This window comes from Staurois parvus, unplaced genomic scaffold, assembly GCF_062004578.1.
Source record: "Staurois parvus isolate SC_StPar_1 unplaced genomic scaffold, SC_StPar_1.0 ptg000746l, whole genome shotgun sequence".
Classification (NCBI taxonomy): domain Eukaryota; kingdom Metazoa; phylum Chordata; class Amphibia; order Anura; family Ranidae; genus Staurois; species Staurois parvus.
This window is the reverse complement of record NW_028318542.1, coordinates 3,129,451-3,153,904: the sequence shown is the minus strand read 5'-3', so window position 1 is coordinate 3,153,904 and position 24,454 is coordinate 3,129,451. Positions and strand designations below refer to the sequence as shown.

The 24,454-nt window shown below is 43.9% G+C and overlaps 1 protein-coding gene across 1 annotated transcript in view; it reads left to right on the top strand.

The window, feature by feature from the left end:
• The window catches only part of SPTBN4 (spectrin beta, non-erythrocytic 4), a 240,366-nt gene that overhangs the window by 51,953 nt on the left and 163,959 nt on the right, over positions 1-24,454 (top strand). The window contains exons 14-18 of the mRNA XM_089654174.1: positions 4,483-4,796; positions 5,450-6,009; positions 8,699-8,836; positions 10,461-11,217; positions 15,270-15,472. Coding sequence (XP_089510300.1) covers positions 4,483-4,796; positions 5,450-6,009; positions 8,699-8,836; positions 10,461-11,217; positions 15,270-15,472 — 1,972 coding nt within the window. The remainder of the gene's footprint in view (positions 1-4,482; positions 4,797-5,449; positions 6,010-8,698; positions 8,837-10,460; positions 11,218-15,269; positions 15,473-24,454) is intronic.

Here is a 24,454-nt window from a genome sequence, read left to right as displayed (position 1 = left end):
CCAGACGGTGGCAGTGCAGGGTCGGGTGGTCATTTATAAACGGCCTCCCTGCCCCCTGCTTGTGCGCGCTCCCTGGGAGCGCGCAGCACCGCGATCCAGTGCCCGCTGTGTCCTCCGGACACAGTGGAACACCGATCGTCAGACGGGACCTTTGTGCAAGGTCCCGATCATGTGATCACTGATTGACCAATCAGTGATCACATGCAGAGTAGTAAGCAAGATATCACTTCTGACATCGTTGCTTACTACGTGTGAAATCTGTGAATGATCACAGATCACATGGTACAAGGCTATTCACAACAGCCTTGTACCATGTGACAAGCTGTGACCAATCACAGCTCACACAGTATTTCTCAATGGCTACAAGAATGCAGCCAGAGAGAAGGAGAAATGATTTTACAGCCTTCATGGGTGTAAAAGCAATCTGTGTGCTGCTAGGGTCATAGTATGTTAAAAAAAAAAAAAAATAATATAAAAAAATAAAATAAAAGAGAGAGAAGGAGAACTGATTGCTTTTACAGCCTTTATTGGTGTAAAAGCAATCAGTGTAAAAAAAAAATCTTCATCACCCCCCACAAGTAGTACAGTGTCACCATGGTGGTGACACTATACTGCTAGGGTGACAGTGTGTTAAAAAAAAATAAAAATCCATAAATAATAATATAAAAAAATAAAATAAAAATGTAAACAAAAAAGTTTAAAAATTATAATTTTTGGTTATAAACTAATTTGGGTTATTTTTTTTTGCTAAAAAGATAACGGAATAAATTTTGGCAAGATTTATGATGAAATATGTTTTATTTGCAAAATTTTATAAGAAAACACTTTTTTTCAAAATTTTTGGACTTTTTCATTTACATAGCGAAACAAAATAAAAATCCCAGCGGTGAATAGATACCACCAAAATACAGCTTTATCTGTCTCAAAAAAATGCTAAAAAAATTCATATGGGTACAGTGTTGCATGACCGTGCAATTGTCATTCAAAGTGTGATAGCACTGAAAGCTGGTAATTGGCCTGGACAGGAAGGGGGTAAAAGTGGTTAAAGAATGTTTATTGAGGTTTTTAAGACATTACAAGACACAGAATTCCAATGTCAATGCACAGAACAAGAGAAAGACACCAGTGCCGTGTGCAACCCAAACAAAGCAACAAGTCAAATTTTGCAATTAAAATACTTGCTGAATCCTAGGATTCATGCATCGGGGTGTTATATGTGGGTCACAGACCCGCCAAACTGTGCATTATTGATATGAGGCTTTTGCAGCAGGCAATTTTGAAAGGCATAATTTTCTAGATATCTTTATTGATTTGTTGCTGTCATTCTAACTTGCACTGTGGGCAAAAAAAAAGCCCAGCTGAAACGCCATTATAAAAGAAATCAGCACACTTTAGAAACAGTAAACATTGTTAGGCACCCAGTTAACCCTTTGGCTGCCCCTAGATTTTAACCCCTCACCAGCCACTGTCATTAGTACAGTGACTGTGTATAGCATTAGCACTGACTGCTGTACTACTGTCACTGGTGATGTTAGTGGCAGTAAATCAGTATCCACAAAGTGTCAGTTCGCATCAGAATGCCCACCGCACTATCACAGTCCCTTTAGGCCAGGTTCACATATGTGCGGCCGCACGAGCATGAGAGCCCATTCATTTGAACTGACTCCCGTGCCCCAGGACACGCAAAGAAGAAGTCCCTGCACTTCTTCGGAAATTGCAGCCAGCACGGGAACCTCTGTTCCCAGTACTGTTGCGATTTCCAGTGCGGGTGGCGTGCCATTAAACTTAATGGCATCCGCCTGCGGGTCCCACATTCCCCTGTGCGGGTGGTGCAGCTGCAGGTATTTGCGCAGGTCCCGCAGCTGCACCACCCACACAGATGTGAACAGGCCTTATAGGTTGTTGATTACTAGTATAAAAGGTAAATAAATAAAACGTCCAGTATATCCGCTTCCATACCGGGCACTTTTACCCCCTTCCTGCCCATGCCATTTTTCAGGTTTCAGTGCTCTCACATTTTGAATGACAATTGCGCGGTCATACAACATTGTACCCAAACTAAAATTTTATAATTTTCTTCACACAACTAGAGCTTTCTTTTGGTGGTATTTAATCAACACTGGGGTTTTTATTTTTTGCTAAATTAACAAAAAAAGACTGAAAATTAAAAAAAAAAACAAGTTTTTCTTTGTTTCTGTTATAAAAGTTTGCAAATAAATAATTGTTCTTCATAAATTTAGGCCGAGATGTATTCTGCTACATGTCTTTGGTGAAAATAACCCAAATTAGTATTTATTATTTAGTTTGTAGGAAAGTTATAGAGTTCACAAACTATGGTATAGATCTGAATATTGATCAATCCTGAAGTACTGGCAGCCAATCTAATTTCTTGAGGTCCAAGAATGTCAGAACAGTACAGATATCCCCCAAATGACCACTTTTTGCAAAGTAGACAGTCCGACGTATTTCAAAAGAGGCATGGCGAGTTTTTTGAAGTCGTAATTTTTTTGTCATAATTTTTCGGAAAATGAAAAAAATGATTTTCGCTGTTTTTTTTTTACATACCAGTGTAGTACAGCATCATCATATAACTGGCATGGCGGTGATCAGGGACACTGACTGGTGACAGTATGAAAAAAAAAAATTATAATTTAAAAAAAAAAAAATTCATTTTTGTATTTGTTTTAAATTTTTTATTAAATTTGTTTTCTTTTTTTAAGATTTTTTTTTTCATATTCCACTATGACCAAAGTAGTACAATGTTGCCATAGTTACATTGTACTACTTTGGGGAAGTGATCAGTATTTTTTTTTTTTACACAATTTGCTTATAGCAAAGAATTACTTTGCTATAAGCAAGCATTTACCTGAATGACATCGATTTATTCAGGGTTTTTTTTTGTGCTTAGCTGTGATTTGGCGACGGCTAATCACATGACACAGCTGGGCTGTAATTGGCCCAGCTTGTGCATGTGATCTCTGTGACCATTCACAGCTAGACACACTAGTATACAATGGATGGCATGAAAGGAAGCCAGCCATTGTATACAACTGTCATTTGACCTGCTGTGAATGGTCACAGCAGGTCACATGGTACTGGCAACGGGGCCGGTACTTAGATCTGTCATTGGTCGTGTCCGAGGTACATGGCTGGTGACAGATCGCCCGCTCGCGGCTCTGCGTGCATGCAAACTGCGCATGCCTGAAAGGACGCCATATGGCGTCCACCCGAAGGGACGAGGAGTTTTGCAGACCGCCATCTGGCTATAGGCCGGGTGGGAACCTGATATATACCATAGTTTGTAGATGCTATAACTTTGACACAAACCAATCAATATACACTTATTGGGATTTTTTTTACCAAAGACTTGTAGCAGAATACATTCTAGCCTACATTTATGAAGAAATTTTAGTTAAATGTTTCTATTGAATACATGTTATAGCAAAAAGTAAAAAAATTTTTTTTTGGGAAATTTTAGTCTTTTTCCGCTTATATAATAAAAAATGGTGATCAAATACCACCATAATAAAGCTTATTTTGTGAAAAAAATAAAGCTGAGCCGAAAATTGGAAACCACACAAAACAGAAATCAGAAAAGATAGAAAAGAGGAAGAAGAGAAGGGGGCGACCCGCCATCTAATTGATTGATCACTTCGGAATGCTGTGTTTGGAGATCCCTAACTGTGATTACAAGAAAGGTTACAGTATAGGAGAAGTCGAGAAATCGATCCAAGTGTGCCATAACTCCATGCATATCAAGCGATATTATTGGACACAGGCAACCGACTCTTCCATTCTCATGATATGAGTTAACTCCACCACCCATTCTCTGACAGTGGGAGGCGAGATTGACTTCCAATGTCCGGGAATATACATGCGAGCAGCTGACAATAGGACTCGAAGCAATAGTCTTAACAATCGACCTAGGAATAATCTATAGAAAGGCAACCTTTGTGGTGTCAGGGCAGGTTCTGTCAGTAATAAGGTGACCGAGCTGGAAGATAGAATGCCAGTAGGGTCGTATGAAAGAGTAAGTCTACCACATGTGAAGGAGAGTGCCACTCGGGGCACCACAGCACTAGCACTGGTCAAGGATGGATGGTACAATTTTATGCAGCAAAGCTGAGCTTCTGTACCACCTTGTACTACAATTTCTTTTTGTTTTTATTTATGTATATTTCATGATGGGAGTGTTCAAAATGGCAGTGTGGAGAAATTATCTGAACAACTTTGACTCTTATGCTACTTCCAAACTGACCACATTCATGGCTGCCAGAATACACAATGAGTAATTCTAGGTCAGGCAGATCTCTATAGTTTCTAATTGATGATCTGTCTGTCTTTGGCCATGATGTGTGTACAGTACTTCACTAGAATTGATTCATGATTTTACTAGCAAAAATCTTTTTGGTAGAAAGTTTGAAGTGGAAACATCTACTGTGTAAACTGATATCAGAATTATTATGACTTAATGCTGCACAGATTACCAGCCATGTGACCCTCAGATCATCTGCAACCGAGTCGAGCACGTCAAGAGCTGTTTAGAAGGTCTTCGCCAACTGGCAGAGAAACGCCGGGGAGAGCTGGAGGAATCCAAGCGTCTTTGGTGTTTCTTGCAGGAGGTAGAGGAGGCTGAGGGTTGGATTCGAGAGAAAGAACAGATTCTGTCTGCTCCACAAAGCTATGGGAAGGATCTGAGCAGTGTTCTACGTCTCTTAAGCAAACACAAGATTTTTGTGGGTGAGCTCGGAGGGAGGCACGCCATGCTACAGCAGACCCTTCAAAAGGGGGAGCAGGTAAGTCACATATTTTAATACTGATACCTAGAAAATGTTTTGATCATCCCAATATAATTATAAGTGATGCTGTATTAGAATAGCTCTTAATCAGCAAAGGACATTTTTGTAAATGTGTTGTGTCTGATGCAAGAATATCCATATTTAAATTATACGGAAAACTGAAGATTAAGGGAATGTCTTTTTTTCGGTGAGATTGTGCTTCGCTTTTTGTATTAGACATACAGCAGAAAGTAGGAGAAGATTGCTCCACAGTGTTTTTGACAGTCATTAGAACAGGTATACATGCATAGCTAAGTATACAGTCTCTGCATGTCTTGGGTGCTGGCACTAAGAAACTCCATATGCATGTGTGAGAGTTATGGTAACCTCTCTCGGCTGGAAGAAGATGGAAACTCTGATGGAGAAGCAGTGAGATGGAGCACAGACATTGCATCGCTGGACTAGGGTGCTTTGGATGGTAAGTGTGCCATGATGTGAAAATACTTAAGCATAGTTCCATATTATGGCAAGATCTCCTGGGGGCCTCAGTTTTTCATGCAGTTTTGTTCCTCCTCAAATAATGAAAAGTACTATTTTGCAGATTGCTAAGGGGCAACACCTGCAGTTTTTGTTTTAGATACTTTGAAAAATCTCTATCTTTTTCCTTTAAGGTGCTAAGTAAAAGAAGGAGAGGAATGGCTGGACTTCGCCAGCGAATGCAAGAAGTAAAACAGAAATGGGAGAACCTTGAGAAAGCAGCAAATTCCCACCAGTTAAAGCTTCAGGAGGCTTCCAACTTCCACCAGTTTAACGCGGACACTATGGAGCTTGCTGGTTGGCTGCAGGATAGCTATCGCTTGGTGTCCAGTGATGACTTTGGGCATGATGAGTATTCCACACAGTCTTTGGTCAAAAAGCATCGTGCAGCCTCAGAGGAAATAGAAAAACACAGAGCTACTGTGCTCGGATTGAGGAAACTGTTATCTGAACTGGGTACTGAGTACCGAAACCAGGTGGATGTACAGATTAGCATTGTGGAGTTGGAGCAGCTCTTTGGAGAGGTGGTGGAAGTTGCCTCCTTGAGAAGTCAGTGGCTTCAGGATGCTTTAGATGTTTATAAAATGTTTGGTGAAGTAAATTCCTGTGAAGTGTGGATCGATGAGAAGGAACAGTGGTTGATGAAGATGGAGATCCCACAGAGACTGGAGGATGTTGAGGTGGTTCAGCACAGGCAAGTTAATAGTCAAGAGAAAATATAAATTGCCTTAAGGGCATGCTGATAAGGTGGCTTCAGTATTCTATGGGGGAGGTTTACTAAAACTGGTGAACTCAGAATTTGGTGCAGCTGTGCATGGTAGCCAATCAACTTCTAACTTCAGCTTCTTCAGTTAAGCTTTGACAATAAAACCTGAAAGCTGATTGGTTTCTATGCAGAGCTGCACCAGATTTACTACCATGTAGTTTTAGTAAATAACCCCCATGATGTTTATAAGTATACAGATTATGAATCCTGAGCTCCCCTGATCTGGGTGCCTAATTTGGGTAACAAGCAGCTAGCATTTTTAACAGGTCAACATTGGCAGCCACTGTTCTTCATTTAATCCCTTTGCTATCGCCTCTGAAAGTACTTCACCACAGCGGTAGCAGGATGTAAACAAGCTCATGGCTCCAATCACAAAATGCTAGCTAGCTCTGCTCTGGGTAGCTGTAAGACCACTGTATCACTTCTGCAGGGTGACATGGTGTGTCTCCTTCCTCTTTGTAGTTTTAATACAGTACATATTATTAAAAAAAACCTATTTAACCTCCCTGGCGGTATTCCCGAGTGTAGCTCGGGGTAAAGTTTCAGCACCACAAGCGGTAACCCTGAGCTACACTCGGGCTTACCATGCGGCGCTGCTCCGGGATCTGTTCTTCTCTTACCTTGTCCTTCGCTCCCGCGATGTCCCTCCTGCATTGTCCCCTGTAATGTCCTCCGGCGGATGCCAGCATTTGTCTTCTGGGTTCCATCCCCTGCGACATCAGGACAGACGGGGACGGAGCGGCGGGAAATTTGAAAATGAGAAAAAGTGACATTCACTAAATACACTAAAATAACATAGTAAAACTTTACTATATCAAACCATTTCACATACATTTTGTCCCTAGTGCTCTGTCCTGTGCCCTGTCTGCATTTTTACTGTTCTTTCTGCCTGGAAACTGAGAAAAGTCCATGGCGTCCAAAAAGCGTCCCTTTAGGTCAAAAGCGGTTTTAGACCGGCTAGAGAACAGTGATAGTAAATCAGAATCACTTGCAGAATTGAGTGATAATGATTCGTGGGGAAATTCATCATCAGACTCTGAAAACGATTCTGCGACTTTGCTCAGCGATGTGCGAACTTGGCGCTATATTTCAAAGATTACATTATTGAATTATATTTATTATTATTATATTATTATTTTTTATGATTATTTATTAAATTATAATTTATGATGTCGTGTTTCAAATTGTAACATACCCGGGATGTTTACTAGACTCTTGATCGGACAGATTTCAGTGAGTTATTCCTAAAAATTACAGGCCTACAATAAAAAAAATACATATTTCCATGCAAAAAAATGTACCGCTTTGAGCACAGAAATATGGACATAATCAGACCGCTAGGGAGGTTAAAGGATGCCAATGCATATATTAGGTATTCCACTGCACTCCAGAGTAAGATAAAGAATTCCAAGGCCTTCTTTTATGATGAACTCTAAATTGAAGAGCTGTAAAGCTCTAAAGTGTAGCCTGTTGACAATTTAGGGTATTGTAGTTTGCCGCCATTTTATGGTGCGTTCTTTGCATTAAGGTAAAAAAATCTTTCTTGTTTTTCTCCCCCCAGCAATCCCTTAATGCTGTCTCCTCACTTGCTCAGAGACAGCAGTGGGAGCCACTGGCTCAGAGACACTAGCGGAAGCCACTGGTTCCTGCTGCTGTCAATCATAGCCTATGAGAAGAGAATGGGGGTGGGGCTGAGCCTCACTGTCTAAGTTTCTACAGACACATTCAGTGCAGCATGGGACTGAGCCCTCAGGTGTGCCACAATAGGAAGCGGCTTCCTATGGTGACATACAGAGAAGAGGAGGAGCCAGGAGCGCTGGCAGGGGACCTGAGAAAAGAGGATCATGGCTGCTCTGTGCAAAAAAAGTGCACAGAGCAGGTAAGTATAAACCTGTTTGTTATTTTAAAAAAAATAGCTTTTACAATCACTTTTAATAACAATAATGTGAGACATCAAAATTGCTCATTAGTCTTTCATTTAAAGGATAAGTTCACCTTTGGGAACATGTTACATGTTCCACCCGTTTTTGAGGTGGAACATGTAACATGTTCCCATAGTTGGAGCTGTACCCGCCGCCCGACCCCTCCTCATACTATCTGTCAAATTTAAAAACAGCACGACTGTGCGGGGCTCCACCCACACCATTCATTTATGGACTTCTGTGAATTAATGAACTGCAATTCCCTACAGCATTAGCGGTGTGGGCTTGTAGTTTTTAATGAACTACCACGCCGCTGTGTAGCGTCGTGGTAGTTCATTGAAGCTTCCTGTCAGAATATCTGCTTGGCCGTACATTCCGTACATCGGGATGCAGATATTCTGACAGGTCTGCAGGAGACCTGTATGGCACCAGCGATCTACTGATTGCTGGTGCAATGCTTTCCAGGCTCCTTTTTACCTGCAAAAAAAATGTGCATTTATTATATTTGTCCAAAAGGTGAACTTATCCTTTAAGTACTCATCTATTTCGTTAAAAACTACCGACCTTTCCAAATGTATTCTATGATATTTCAAATTTGGCTAGTTATTTCTTCTCTTCCACTGAATTTGAAAGTGTAGGGGAATACAAACAAGAATTGTCATTTTGTAACCAAGATTCTGTTTTCTGAATTTTAGGTTTGAAAGTCTGGACCAGGAAATGAACAGTCTAATGGGTCGGGTATTGGATGTTAATCAGATAGTGCAGCAACTGCTGGAGGGGGGACATCCTAGTTCCTCTGAGGTCCGAGCCTGTCAGGATCACCTAAACAGCAGGTGAGCAATCAAAAGAAATAAATATGCAGCGCTGAAGAACATAAGATAACCAATGATAATAAAATAATGTAAAATTATGTGAGCACTACTGGTGGCGCAGAAATAGTGGAGTGATGGTTGCGTCTTAAAGTGACGCGTTAATTCAATACAAGCCAAATATGGTGACAATAGTGATAAGTCCAATCTAGAAATATAGCAGTCCATGAAACGGGGTGATCCGTGCTCCATGCTGGTAATTGTAGGTGCCAAGAGCCAGTAAGATTATGCACTTACCAGAAGCATTATATGCATTATATGTATATCCTGTAATAGGGTCATCTAGGTCTGGTCTAGGGCTGTGGGGTCATCAGGCTCAGAAGTAGACACTCAGGATGATGTTGCTCACACACAGGGGTCCCACTCCGCTCACATACCCATCAGAAACAGCTCCAAGTAATGGCTCCAAATCCCAAGATGGCTCCACCTTATAGGGCTCGTAATGACCAAGCCAGAGAACAAAATTGTGCTAATAGTGTAGTATGTTTATTAATTTGAAGGCTAAAAAAGATCCAGGTAAAAGTAACAGACTCACATGTGATCATAAAATAGTAGAATAAAGATGGCCGCCGGCTTTCCTCTCGGCCGTATGCGGCATGCCGTCACACCGTTGGGCTCCTCTGACGCGTTTCGTGCACCAGCACGATGTCAAAGGGGTGAGCAATATTACATGGATGGTAAGTGGCTAAAGTGCAGACGTTCATCCAGGGGCGGACTGACCATTTGGAAACTCGGGCACTGCCCGAGGGCCCGGGGTCAGTAGGGGACCCCATGAGATGCCCCTGGTACCTTTTTCATAGGCTTTTTTGTGTTTGGGCAAGGACACAGGGGCCCCATGATCCCCTATAGCCCGGGGGCCCCATGAGTTGTCAGTCTGCCCCTGCGTTCATCTCTTTTTTGCACAGTGTATCCTGAGATGAGAGGTATTTATTTTGGGTAGGAGCATATTTGTCTACTTTGCTCCCTGGACACAAGTCAAACTATACGTCGCACCTCTAACACAAAATCTATCAGTAGAGGACTTTCACTGATAATCTAATGCAGTGAAATAATAAAAGCTTAATTGTATTTTGAATAAAATAACAAGAAGTTGAAGCCCACTATAAAGGCTGAGCCTAGGATTTCACAACTTAAGTAGGTACTTGCAGGTAATTTTAGGTACCTGCTGTTCTGTAGCATTGTTTACATTTTTTAGGACAATGCCAGATTTACTTTAATTCTTGGGCTGAGTAAAGTAGAGGATACTGTACCTCCTCTCGTGTCCAGCAAAATGTATGCAGGATCATAAAAACAATTGAAGCACAGCACCCAGCGCTTTGATTCTCTTTTTTTGCAGATTCTAGTACTAGTCACATTTAAACAATGAAGTTGCAGCCGCTGTAAGTTCCCAGAATTAATTCCATACCCGCCTGACAGAAATAGTATTTTATAATCTTGCTCCCAGTCTCCGGTGTAGCTCTCATTGTCCTGTAGGTCTTATTGTCTGAAGAAGAAAAAAATGAGTTCTGTACATATGCTGTTGTCAGTAGTTTTTTTTGTTATTTTTTCACTTGTTTAGACTTTCAAAACAACTGTTGTCTCTTATCAGGTGGAACCGGATTGTGGAATTAGTGGAGCAGAGGAAAGAACAGCTCACTTCTGTGCTTCGCCTGCAGAATTATTTCCTAGAGTGCAATGAAGTGAAGTCTCAGATTCGCGAAAAGAGGAAAGCTATGGAGACCAGCCAGTGTGGCAGTGGAGAGTTGGGTGGAGTGCTGGCCTTGCAGAGGAAACTTTCGACCATGGAGGCAGCATTGGTGGCTTTAGAACCCAAGCTGGTCCAGCTGCAGCAAGATGCTGAAGTTCTCGCCACGTGCCACCCATCTCAGGCCATGGAGGTGTTGGTACACTTTGAGGAAATTAGCAGAGAGTGGGAAGCTCTGAAGAGGACTCTCCAAGGATGTGAGGACTCTCTAACGGTGGCCAGCAAGTTGCAGCAGTTTATACAAGACCTGGACAACTTCCTGACCTGGTTGGTTAAGACGCAAACTGCAGTGGCCACAGAGGAGTTGCCTTCCAACCTGCCCGAGGCTGAGAGATTGCTAGGGCTTCATGCTTCCCTTAAAGAGGAGATCAATAGATATGAGGAGGACTACAACAAGATCCAAGCTGTCAGTGACCTTCTGAGCTTAGAAGAGGCTGACCTTCCATATCTTTCTCTCCAGCAGTGGCTGCAGAAGCTGGAAGTTGGATGGAACAAGCTTCTCCAGATGTGGGAGAACAGAAGGGAGGTCCTTGTACAGTCTCACATCTTCCATCTGTTTTTAAGAGATGTTAAACAGGCTGAGGCCTGCTTGAACAACCAGGTGAGGCAACACTATTGTTAAATATATCAGTTGTGGTTGTAAAAGGACAAGGTGTGTTATAGACTATGGGTAGATTTATACGTGTGTCTAAATCTTTCTTTCCTCTGAAGCCCAAGCTTCAGAGGCTACTGACAGGCATTGAGTAAAGGATGTGATTCCTCCTTCTTGGCTGTTTTAACCTCATTTGTGCTGACAATGACGCTGCAACTGCATGAGTTTGCGGGGCATTAGGGGCACTTCTCTATTTGCTTGACTGTCTAGTGTTACATGCTGGGTTACCTTTGCCGCACACGCAAAGCATTGTGGCCGCAGCATGTACACACCCCCTTCAGCTACCTATTGCAGCTTAAGGTGGGGGAGGGAGGGTGTGGTTAGCAGGCAGCAGAAACATGGCTCAATCACTCCCCCCTCAATCACTGCCCCCCCAACCACAAGTCTGAATGAAGCCTAAATCACCTTTCCTCTTAAACTTGATCCGTGTTTGGATCGCGCTTCAGAGGCTACTGACAGGCAGTGAGGAAATGATGCCTACTTAACTGCATTTGACAATTGTGCCTCAACTGCATGCATTGCACGCAGTTGCGAGGTGTTTGCAGCGCTTCCCAAATTGCTTGACTGTGTAGTGAAGCATCATGGCCAGCATGTAAAAATGCCCATCAGCTGCCTATTGCAGCTTAAGGAGGGGCAATTGGCAGGTGGCAAAAACTCGGTTCAACCGCATATCTTTGTCACCCCCCCAACCACAAGTCTAAACAAAGCCCAATGTTAAATGTGCAATGTATCTAGGTAAACTAGCATGACTGCCATAAATCTGGTATGCATAACTTGGTGAATACTGAAGCAATAGAAGGTGAAAGGAGTAAGGACTGAACACACAGCGAATGAGAATTAGAGCTTATGATCTTAATTTGATTTTAATTCCAGTGAATAAATAACCCACTATAAATAATTGTATTTGCCAATATTAAATTAGTGAATGCCAGTTGGGCAGATCTATCTATGTGAATGCTGGATGATCTTCATAGATTATGAAACCAGACTACTAAGCAGCTCACAATGGTTAATGCAAACGGTACATTTTCTCAATTATACACTGCTCAAAAAAAAGAAAGGAACACTTTGAAAACACATCAGATCTCAATGGGGAAAAATCTCCTGCTGGATATCTATACTGATATGGACGGGGTAATGTGTTAGAAATGTAAGGATGCCCCATCATTTGATGGAAATGATCAAACTACAGAGGACTGAATTCAAAGACACCCCGAAAATCAAATGAAAAAATGATACAGCAGGCGAGTCCATTTTGCTGCAATTTCATTGCAGCAACTCAGAATGGTACTCAGTAGTTTGTTTGGCCCCCACGTGCTTGTATACATGCCTGACAACGTCGGGGCATGCTCCTAATGAGATGAGATGGTGTCCTGGGGTATTTCCTCCCAGATCTGGACCAGGGCATCAATGAGCTCCTGGACAGTCTGAGGTGCAACCTGGCGGCGTTAGATGGACCGAAACATGATATCTCAGAGGTGTTCTATTGGATTTAGGTCAGGTGAGCGTGGGGGCCATGCAGTGGTTTCAGTTCCTTTATCCTCCAGGAACTACCTGCATACTTTTGCCACATGAGGCATTGTCGTGCACCAGGAGGAACCCCAGACCCACTGCACCAGCGTAGGGGCTGACAATGGGTCCAAGGATTTCATCCCAATACCTTATGGCAGTCAGGGTGCCATTGTTTAGCTTGTAGAGATCTGTGCATCCCTCCATGGATATGCCTCCCCAGACCATCACTGACCCACCACCAAAATTGTCATGCTGACCTATGTTACAGGCAGCATAATGTTCTCCACGGCTTTTCCAGACCATTTCATGTCTGTCACATGTGCTCAGGGTGAACCTGCTCTCATCTGTGAAAAGCACAGGGCGCCAGTGGTGGACCTGCCAATTCTGGTGTTCAATGGCAAATGGCAATGAAGCTCTATGGTGCCATGCAGTAAGCACAGGGCCCACTAGAGGACGTCGGGCCCACTAGAGGACATTGGGACTTCAGGCCACGCTCATGAAGTTTGTTTCTGATTGTTTGTTCTGAGACATTCACACCAGTGGCCTGCTGGAGGTCATTTTGTAGGACTCTGGCAGTGCTCATCCTGTTCCTCCTTGCACAAAGGAGCAGATATCAGTCCTGCTGATGGGTTAAGGGCCTTCTATGGCCCTGTCTAGCTCTCCTAGAGTAACTGCCTGTCTCCTGGAATCACCTCCATGATCTTGAGACTGTACTGGGAGACACAGCAAACCTTCTGGCGATGGCATTTATTGATGTGGCATCCTGGAGGAGTTAGACTGCCTGTGCAACCTCTGTAGGGTCCAGGTATCTCCTCATGCTACCAGTAGTGACACTGCCCCTAGCCAAATGCAAAACTAGTGAAAAACAGTCAGAAAAGATGAGTAGGGAAAAAATGTCAGTGGCCTCCACCTGTAAAACAGGTTGTCAGGTTGTCACTTGAGTCCTCTTCAACTCCTCCATGACGACATCACAGAGCTGGTGGATGTTAGAAACCTTGCGCTCCTCCACCTTCCGTTTTAGGATGCCCCAAAAGATGCTCAATAGGGTTTAGGTCTGGAGACATGCTTGACCAGTCCATCACCTTTACCCTCAGCTTCTTTAACAAGGCAGTGGTCGTCTTGGAGGTGTGTTTGGAGTCATTATCATGTTGGAATACTGCCCGGCGGCCCAGTGTCCGAAGGGAGGGGATCATGCTCTGCTTCAGTATGTCACAGTACATGTTGGCATTCATGGTTCCCTCAATGAACTGTAGCTCCCCAGTGCCAGCAGCACTCATGCAGCCCCAGGCCATGACACTCCCACCACCATGCTTTACTGTAGGCAAGACACACTCGTCTTTGTACTCCTCACCTGGTTGCCGTCACACACACTTGACACCATCTGAACCAAATCCGTTTATCTTGGTGTCATCAGACCACAGGACATGGTTCCAGTAATTCATGTCCTTAGTCTGCTTGTCTTCAGCAAACTCTTACATCTGTTTCCCAATGATAACCTCTGGATATGATGCTGAGCACGTGCACTCAACTTCTTTGGTCGACCATGGCGAGGCCTGTTCTGAGTGGAACCTGTCCTGTTAAACTGCTGTATGGTCTTGGCCAGCATGCTTCAGCTCAGTTTCAGGGTCTTGGCAATCTTCTTATAGCCTAGGCCATCTTTATGTAGAGCAACAATTCTTTTTTTCAGATCCTCAGAGAGTTCTTTGCCATGAGGTGCCATATTGAACTTCCAGTGACCAGTATGAGAGAGTGAGAGCGATAACACCAAATTTAACACACCTGCTCCCCTGAGACCTTGTAACACTAACGAGTCACATGACACAAGAGAGGGAAAATGGCTAATTGGGCCCAATTTGGACATTTTCACCTAGGGGTGTACTCTCTTTTGTTGCCAGCGGTTTAGACATTATTGGCTGTGTGTTGAGTTATTTTGAGGAGACAGCAAATTTACATGTTATACAAGCTGTGTATGATGTAGGTAGTCTGTGCCTGCTTGACAGTGACATCTGATGGACATCTGTATGTATTGCAATTCGCCTATATTACCAGCTGTCCTTTGTAAGGCAGCCAGGTTAAAAAGAAAAGAAGATACCAGACAAACCACAGAGTGTGAGAATAACCTTGTATGGAGAGGATCGCTGATTTGTTGTCTTTTTTTAAATTTTTTTTTTTGTGCACACAAAACTTGTGTGCACTTGTGTTAATTGCATTCAAACGCATATTTCATTCCAAATAGCTCTGACTGGGGCGGACTGACAACTCATGGGACCCCCGGGCAATAGGGGATCATGGGGCCCCTGTGTCCTTGCCCAAACTCAAAAAAGCCTATGAAAAAAGGTACCAGGGGCATCTCATGGGCCCCCTACTGACCCCGGGCCCTCGGGCAGTGCCCGAGTTTCCAAATGGTCAGTCCACCCCTGGCTCTGACTGCAGGAAATATATGCAATATTAATTTATAGTGATTATACCTATTATCTTTGTTTTTACAGGAGTCAGCCCTGGCTCATGTTGAGTTGCCCAACACTGTACAAGGGGTGGAGAATGCCATCAAGAAGCACAAAGATTTCCTGACCACCATGGAGATGAACACACAGAAGGTTACAATAGCAGTGGAAGCTGGCGAAAGCTTGATACGACTTGGAAATGTGTTTGCTGACCGCGTTCAGGAGCGGATCTCTGCAATCCAGAAAAGGTAAGAGTCGGGAGCTTTAATGGTCTTCATCTTGGTACCTGTATTTCTAGCTTTGCTCACTTGTGACCTTGGATATTCATGCTGAACCACCAATATATAGGTATGAACGCCAATAAAAAGAACTATAGTTTTCATCAGAGATCCCTATCATTTGACAACTTAAAGACTAACTCCTATTCTCTCGCTGTGTTATTTAGGGTTTAACATGTAACACGGTGCCAAGCAGAGCCCCAACCCCTTTCCTTCCATTCCCAGCAGGATTGTGGAGTTAGTCTCCCCAGCGGCTCCTGTCACTTTTTGAACTTTGCAGGGCTGTGGATGGCTCTACTCCCGTCACAGAGATTTTTAAAAGGAGGAACTACAAATCCCATCTACCTCCATGGCAGAAATACTTGTAGTCATCAGTGGATCACTGCACTTGTAGCCCATTGACATTTCCTGCAGCTCTTTAACCAAAAGTCCATACTTTGGAATGGACCAGCAGCTACAGAAAGTATGCAGGAGCCTAAGCATTGCATCCACAATGCACTGAATACGATTGCAATGTTTGGCAATCTCCCACAAAAAAAAAAACAATAAATGAATATTATTTCCTGAAAATATGGGTGCATTTTTTATTTTGAAAAAGTAGACTATAGTAACAGCATACACTTTCATTTTATAACATCAGCATTGTAATACCAATACAAACAATAGTTATTTTTGACATTTCAGTATAAGCTTACTTGAAAAATCTCCTTTGTTGTGAACGCTGCCTTTCTGCTGCCATCTATTTCCACAACTTCCTGGATTCCCTGCCTGCTCTGCAGTGTGTCCTTTGCTGTTGTGATTTCTAAGGACTACATATCCCATGGTACATTACTGCCTGCAAGCATTGATTCCTGTACTGACTTCATCTCCTGAAACTCCTTCTCTCAGACCTTCTGCAGTTCAGAAGGCAGGCTCTGTGAAAAGTGTGACACAGCACTGCCTACTCCACAAGGTATAGTGAATCTGTGTCACAGAATTCAAGGAAGTAAATGTGTGGGATCTTCATAAAGTAAATTTACAAACATCAAGATCATTTAGATTAGTAGGAGTAGGCTAGAAAGAGATGAAATTCAATGTAGGAATTAATATAATGATTTTCAATTTTTACAGGAGATGTACTTTAAGAGCCATAGTTCCTCTATAAGCGCAGAATAAGTTGTTTGCCTAGACTTATCCTTAAATCCAGCTACAACTATTGGTTTTCAATAGGACTTGGGAGGGTTTTAAGGCAGGCCATAGATAATTCAATTTTCTTTCCTTCCAACACAAATGAAAGGAAAGGAAATTGCTTGATTCACACATCAACGCAGTCAATGGTGATGGGGGAATCCCTCCTGTGGAGCTATTGTGTTCTGCCTTCAGGTGGAACACAATGATTACTATAAGTGGCTATAGCCACCAGCAGTAATCACATGCAAAAAATCTGACAGGCTGATTGAACCCAAGTCATTCGATGGATAGACTTCAGAACTTCCAGCCTGCCCATAGATGGATTGAATCTCGACTGGTCCCTGGTGAACTGGCTGAGAATCAAACCATCTATAGCCAGCTTAACCTGTTGAAGTTTTCCCACTTCCTCTGTGCCCAGTAGAGAGTCCTTTCACTTTCTGTCCACAGTATTTCCCCTAGAGAGAAAGTGGAAAAAAATTGTGCAATGGGGGGGGGGGGGGGTCATACACAACATTAAAGTGGAATTCCGGGCTTTAACTATCTGCTCTTTGATTTGCTCCCACCCCCCTTCTAACTCCTATTCTAACCACCCTGTAGAAGGAAGATGGTTGAACTTATCTATTCTCAGGGCACTCTGGTCTGGTCACATGATCTCCCCAGCAGCCAGCTTCAGGAGACAGGAGAGAGCACCGACAATGGCTGGTAATGCCTGGGAGGTAATGTCACCCAAAAGGCTTACTATGGGGCATCTGAGAATAGGTAAGTATATGCATCTTTCTTCCACAAGGTTGTTAGAATAGGAGTTAGGAGGGGGTGTGAGCAGATTTAATTATTATTATTATTATACAGGATTTATATAGTGCCAACGGTTTGCTCAGCGCTTTACAATATAATGGGAGACAATACAGCAACAATACAGTTCAATACAAGAGGGATAGGAGGGCCCTCCTCCTTGGAGCTTACAATCTAGTCATAAAGTCTGAAGGTTTTTTTTACCTTCATGCATTCCATGTATCCTTTAGTATTCAGCTCCCCCTGCAGCCCCCTAATACTTAGCTGATCTTGATCCAGTGATGTTCACGAGAGCAGTTGCTGTCCTGACTCTCTACCTCCTCATTGGCTCAAAGAGAGCAGCGGAAGCCATTGGCTTCCACTGCTGTCAATTACAGCCAGTAAGGAAGGAACGGGGATGGGGACAAGCCCCATTCTGTGTGTCTTATGGACACACTGAATAGGGTCAGGAGTGAGTACGCACAGGTGCCCCCATACCAAGGGTACTCAGAGGGGGGATCCAAGAAGAGGTGGGAGTCGGGGCTGCTCTGTGCTAAACCAACAGAGCAGGTAAATATAGCGTGTTTGTTATTTAAAAAAAATAAGCCTTTAGTATCACTTTAAGAATAAATAGTGACAGCCTGGACTTCCAGTTTAGGAAACCTGATTGAGATTCTAACCGTTTCCAACTACAGTATTAAGATGTATATTAATTACATCATTTATTTTATAATTGACAAATAGGTTAAAAGTTTCTAAATGACAGAACATTGAACTGTGCCAACCCATAGCAGTCAGTCATAAATCATGTCTTATTCCTCTAAGCTTTGAATACTGTGTTCTTAGACTGCATTCTTGTTACTCTCTGCACTTTATCATTAAAACATTATGCTACTAGACTAGATTTGGGTTTTTAATACAAAAATAGAAAAAAGAGAAGTGGATTTTTTTTTCTTTTATCAATTGTATTTGTTGCATTATGAACTACCTTCTAGGCCTCATGCACACAGGACATTTTTAAAAATGCTCCTCCTCTTGGCAGCAGCGAAACAATGTATGACGTGTGTTACATTTGCAAGAGTCAAGCGCTTAGGCGTCATTTCGTTGGCCAGAATAATAATTTAATATGGCCATTGAAATTGTAACGGAACCGGACCCCGACTGTGCTAGGGTATTTCTGTTAGACTCTCGCTTCCCTGTCCGAACACAGATCCCCGGACACCACCGCTGATCATGCAGGAAATAGACAGCACCACACTCTTCTTAAGACAGGAAGTCAACTGCTTTATTTTAACACAAACACAAGATATATACACAGGGCAGGGAAATACAACCAGGAACAGGAAACACATCAGCAGGCCAACCCATCAGGGGGAAGTGCTGCAGGAAACACCCCCCACCAAACCAAGACACACAATAGAACAAAGGGATACACCACATGGCAGTGAACAATGAAGGAACACCTAAATCCCATAATAGTTTGCTGGCAAGCAAGACACAATAGAACAATGGGATGCAGCACATGGCAGTGAACAATGAACAACCCCCCACCCCACCTATACATGTCTACACAATATCAGGACAGACCACCCTGTACCCCTAACAGGCACAGGGTGGGTTACACATAAGAGGAACATGAGGAGCTGAGACAGGGGTCCCCCCACCCCCAAAAGTCACTCCCGTCACAGTTTACAAGCGTCCAGCGCTTGGGCGTCATTTCATTGGCCAGAATAATAATTTATTATGGCCATTGAAATGAATTACCGCTCTAGTGCTAAATGCGCCTAGTGTTAACACGTGCTTTAGCTGCGTTTACATGCATCCAGCATTATTTCTGCTAAAACACAGCTGCTCCTGGACTCTGGCCCTGGGTTTTTTTTCCTGCTGGTAAACGCAACTGCTACTAAAAGCTTCTAAAAGTCTATGTGTGCATGGACACATGGGATAACATGGAGTGGTGTTTGGAAACAGCAAAAAAAAAAAAAACGCCTGACGCCCCTAGTTGTAGAATTTTAAATACATATACAGTAATTCATAATAAAGCCCAGTCTAGTAGACACAACTTGTCAAAGAAGGTGCCTAGAACCCCTGTTGCTCCAGTTAGTACGTTCTTTATGTGGTAGTAAACCGCAGACAAAAAAAAAAGTCCATTGGAAGGTAATGTCATAATGTACAGGCCACTGACTCTACCTCCCCTGCGGCACTCTCCCATGGAGGTCTCGTCTGGTCCCATTCACCAAGACTGAGCGGTCACAAAGGTGGTGGTGTCGGCCTGCTCCTATCAACGCTGAGCACCTTCCAAGTCCTCCCTAACCCCCCCCCTCCCTAACCTTCTCCTCCTTCGAGGCTCACTGCATCCGGCTCTTCTCACCCACCCCCCTAAGGATCGCAGTGATCTACAGGCCCCCCGGATCCATAGCCCGCTTCCTGGATGACTTCGCCGCCTGGCTTCCCTTCTTCCTCTCCTCTGAGCTACCGACCATCATCCTCTGGGACTTCAACATCCCCATCAACGACAACACCCCAGCTACCTCCCAACTCCTCCACCTAACCTCCTCCTTTGCGCTCACACAATACACTCAATCCTCCACCCACATCAATGGGAACACCCTGGACCTCGTCTTCTCCCACCTCTGTACCCTTAACCACTTCACTAACACCCCCTTCCCTCTCTCCGACCACCACCTCCTCACGTTCTCCATCTCCCCTTTCCCTAACTCCCCCCCCAGTGCGCCAAACCATCACCAGCCGCAACCTCCGCAACCTGCACCCGGCCCCCCTCCACTCGGCTGCCGACCACTTACACGACAGCATCCTTCCACTGTCATGTCCTGACCTAGCCACCACCGCGTACAACGACTCACTATCAGCTACCCTAGACTCTCTGGCACCCCTAACCACACGCAACATCAAACCCAGGCCTACTTCGTTAACCTGATCAACACCCTCTCCACCTGCCCTCGCCGACTCTTCTCCACCTTCAACTCCCTGCTCTCCCCCCCCCTCCTCCACTCAGTACCTCACTTAGCGCCCACGAGATTGCCACTCATCTCCACAACAAGATTGACGCAATCCGCAAGAACATAGTCAACTTGCAATCTACTTCCCCATCTAGCCTCCCCCCTTCCATCACCCCCTCATCTCTCCCCTCCTCTGACCTCGCAACGGCACTGCCCCCCACCACACCCAAGGCCCTGCCTACCGTAACCCCCCCATCACTGCACTCCTTCGGCCCTACTACCACTGAGGAAGTCACCAGAGTCTTCTCAGAAGCCCGCCTCACTACCTGCCCCCTGGACCCTATCCCCTCTCAACTCCTCCGGTCACCCCCCTCTTCCCTCATCCGCTCCCTTACCCACATCTTCAATCTCTCCCTCTCTACTGGCGTCTTCCCCTCCCCCCTAAAACATGCGCACATCACCCCCATACTCAAAAAGCCCTCCCTGGACCCCACTGACCTCAACAACCTCAGACCAATTTCCCTGCTGCCACTCACTTCCAAGCTCCTTGAGCGCTTGGTCTACGATCGCCTAAGCGCCCACCTAACTGACAGCAACCTCCTTGACCCACTACAGTCCGGCTTCCGTCCCCTATACTCCACCGAAACTGCCCTCCTCAAAATCACCAACGATCTACTAACCGCCAAAGCCAAAGGCGACTACTCTGTCCTCTTTCTCCTAGACCTCTCCGCGGCCTTTGACACAGTCGACCACCCCCTCCTCCTTAATAAACTACTCTCCCTTGGCATCAGAGACACCGCTCTCTCTTGGTTCTCGTCCTATCTATCCCAACGCTCCTTCAGCGTTTATTACAACGGTGCCACCTCCCCTTCCCTCCCCCTCTCTGCTGGGGTCCCCCAGGGCTCTGTCCTTGGACCCCTTCTCTTCTCCATCTACACCTCCTCCCTTGGCAAACTCATACACTCCCACGGCTTCAATTACCACCTCTACGCTGATGATACTCAAATCTACCTATCCACCCCTCACCTCACCCCCACATTCTCCGCCCGCATCACTCACCTCCTAAACGACATCTCTGACTGGATGTCGCTCCATTTCTTCAAGCTCAACCTCTCCAAAACCGAGCTTCTCGTCTTTTCCCCTTCCCGCGCCCCCCCATCCTTTCCATCACTACCAACAACACCACCATCAATCCCGCTTAGCAAGCCAAGGTCCTTGGCGTCATTCTGGACTCAAACCTTTCCTTTTAACCTCATGTCAAATCATTTATAAACACATGCAGGCTCCACCTCCGGAACATCGCCAAGATACGCTCCTTCCTTACCCCAGACACCACTAAACTACTCGTACACTCCCTGATTATCTCACGCCTTGACTACTGCAACTCCCTCCTCACCGGCCTACCCCAGTGCAAACTCTCCCCGCTTCAGACCATCCTGAACTCAGCGGCCAGACTCATCCACCTCACCAGCCGCTCCACCTCTGCCACCCCCCTCTGCCTCTCCCTCCACTGGCTCCCCATTGCCCAACGCATTAAATTCAAACTGCTCACTCTGACCTATAAGGCCATTCACAACACTGCCCCTAACTACCTCACCGACCTGATTCCCAGGTACCACCATACCCGTACCCTTCGCTCTTCACAGGACCTCCTTCTATCTTGCTCCCTGGTCTCCTCCTCCCACGCACGACTGCAAGACTTCTCCAGGTCCTCCCCCATCCTCTGGAACTCACTACCCCAATCCATCAGACTGTCACCTTCCTTCCTCACCTTCAGGCGCTCCCTGAAAACCCACCTCTTCAGGGAAGCCTACTCCACCCTCACCTAACAGCCGCTGCCCTTCCCTCCTCCTACCACTCCATCCCCCACAGCCATTTCTGCCTGTACCTCTACCCCCTCCCTCCTAGATTGTAAGCTCGAAAGAGTAGGGCCCTCTTACCCCTTGTGTGCTGTTTGTTGTTACTGTACTGTTTCATGTATTGTCCCCCCCCTCTATTGTACAGCGCTGAGCAAACCCTTTGGCGCTATATAAACTCGATAAAATAAATAAATAATGTGCTAGTGTGCATTGCGGATTAAATGAAGAGAGAACATTTCCTAAATGATGCACGTTTAGCACAAAGGCGGCCGGAAAAACACCTCGTCCCTCCGGGTGGACACCATGCGGTGTCCTTTCAGGCATGCGCAGTGCGCCTGCCCGCAGGGCCACTGTGCGGCGTGATCTGTTTTTGGCCGTGTACCTCGGACAGATCTGTGTACTGGCCCCGTTTCCAGTACCATGTGACCTGCTGTGACCAATCACAGCAGGTCACATGACAGTTGTATACAATGGATTGCTTTCTTTCCTGCCATCCATTGTATACAAGTGTGTCTATCTGTGAATGGATTACAGCGATCACATGCAGAAGCTGGGCCAGTCACAGCCCAGCTGTGTCATGTGATTAGCCGTGGCCAAATCACAGCTAAGCACAAAAAAAAACCCTGAATAAATCGGTCATTCAGGTAAATGCTTGCTTATAGCAAAGTAATTCTTTGCTATTAGCAAATTGTGTAAACAAAAAAAAAATACTGATCACTTTCCCAAAGTAGTACAAAGTTACTATGGTAACATTATACTACTTTGGTCATAGTGAAATATGAAAAACAAAATCTTAAAAAAAGAGAAAAAAACGTAATAAAAAATGAAAACTAATAAAAAAATGAAAACAAAAATGAAAAAAAATTATAATTTTTTTTCGTACTGTCACCAGTCAGTGTCCCTGATCACCGCCATGCCAGTTATATTATGACGCTGTACTGCACTGGTGACAGTATGCAAAAAAAAATAGTGAATGTAATATTTTAAATTTTTTTCATTTTCTGAAAAATTATGACAAAAAAATTACAACTTCAAAAATCTCGCCATGCCTCTTATGAAGTACGTCGGACTGTCTACTCTGCAAAAAGAGGTCATTTGGGGGATATCTGTACTGTTCTGACATTCTTGGACCTCAAGAAATTAGATTGGCCGTCAGTACTTCAGGATTGATCAATATTCAGATCTATACCATAGTTTGTGAACTCTATAACTTTCCTACAGACTAAATAATACATCCTAATTTGGGTTATTTTCACCAAAGACATGTAGCAGAATACATCTCGGCCTAAATTTATGAAGAACAATTATTTATTTGTAAACTTTTATAACAGAAACAAAGAAAAACGTGTTTTTTTTCAAAATGTTTGGTCTTTTTTTTGTTAATTTAGCAAAAAATAAAAACCCCAGCGGTGATTAAATACCACCAAAAGAAAGCTCTAGTTGTGTGAAGAAAATGATAAAATTTTTGTTTGGGTACAATGTTGTATGACCGCGCAATTGTCATTCAAATTGTGAGAGCGCTGAAACGTGAAAAATGGCCTGGGCAGGAAGGTGTAAAATTGCACGGTATTGAAATGGTTAAAACACACTTTTTTACACCTTGGTGGAAGAATTGACAACTAATATTCTATCCTTCTCCCTATCATATATTCCATATTTTCCATATGTACATTTTATTACTAATCCCGTTTGTTATTATATGTAGTGAAGCGCTGTTTTATAAGAAATTTATTATACTCATATCATACTTTATTATTGTATAATATTATCAAAACAGCGGCTCATTGCTTTGTTGTTTTTTAATTCAATTCACCAATACATAAGCGCGTAGTTGCATGTTCTTTTGAGCGTTCATTTGTTATTTAATTACATTATACATAGTTAGGCACACATTTAACCCCTTGATCGCCCTAGATGTTAAACTCTTTCCAGCCAGTGTCATTAGTACAGGGACAGTAAATAGTATTAGCACTGATCAGTGTATTAATGTTACTGGTGATGTCAGTGGCAGTTAGTATCGGATTACCCGACACACTCCAGCAGCCCCATTATAAATCGCTGATCGCCGCCATTAGTAGTAAAATTCCAGTGTATATACAGGTGAAACTCGAAAAATTAGAATATCGTGCAAAAGTTGATTTATTTCAGTAATGCAACTTAAAAGGTGAAACTAATATATGAGATAGACTCAT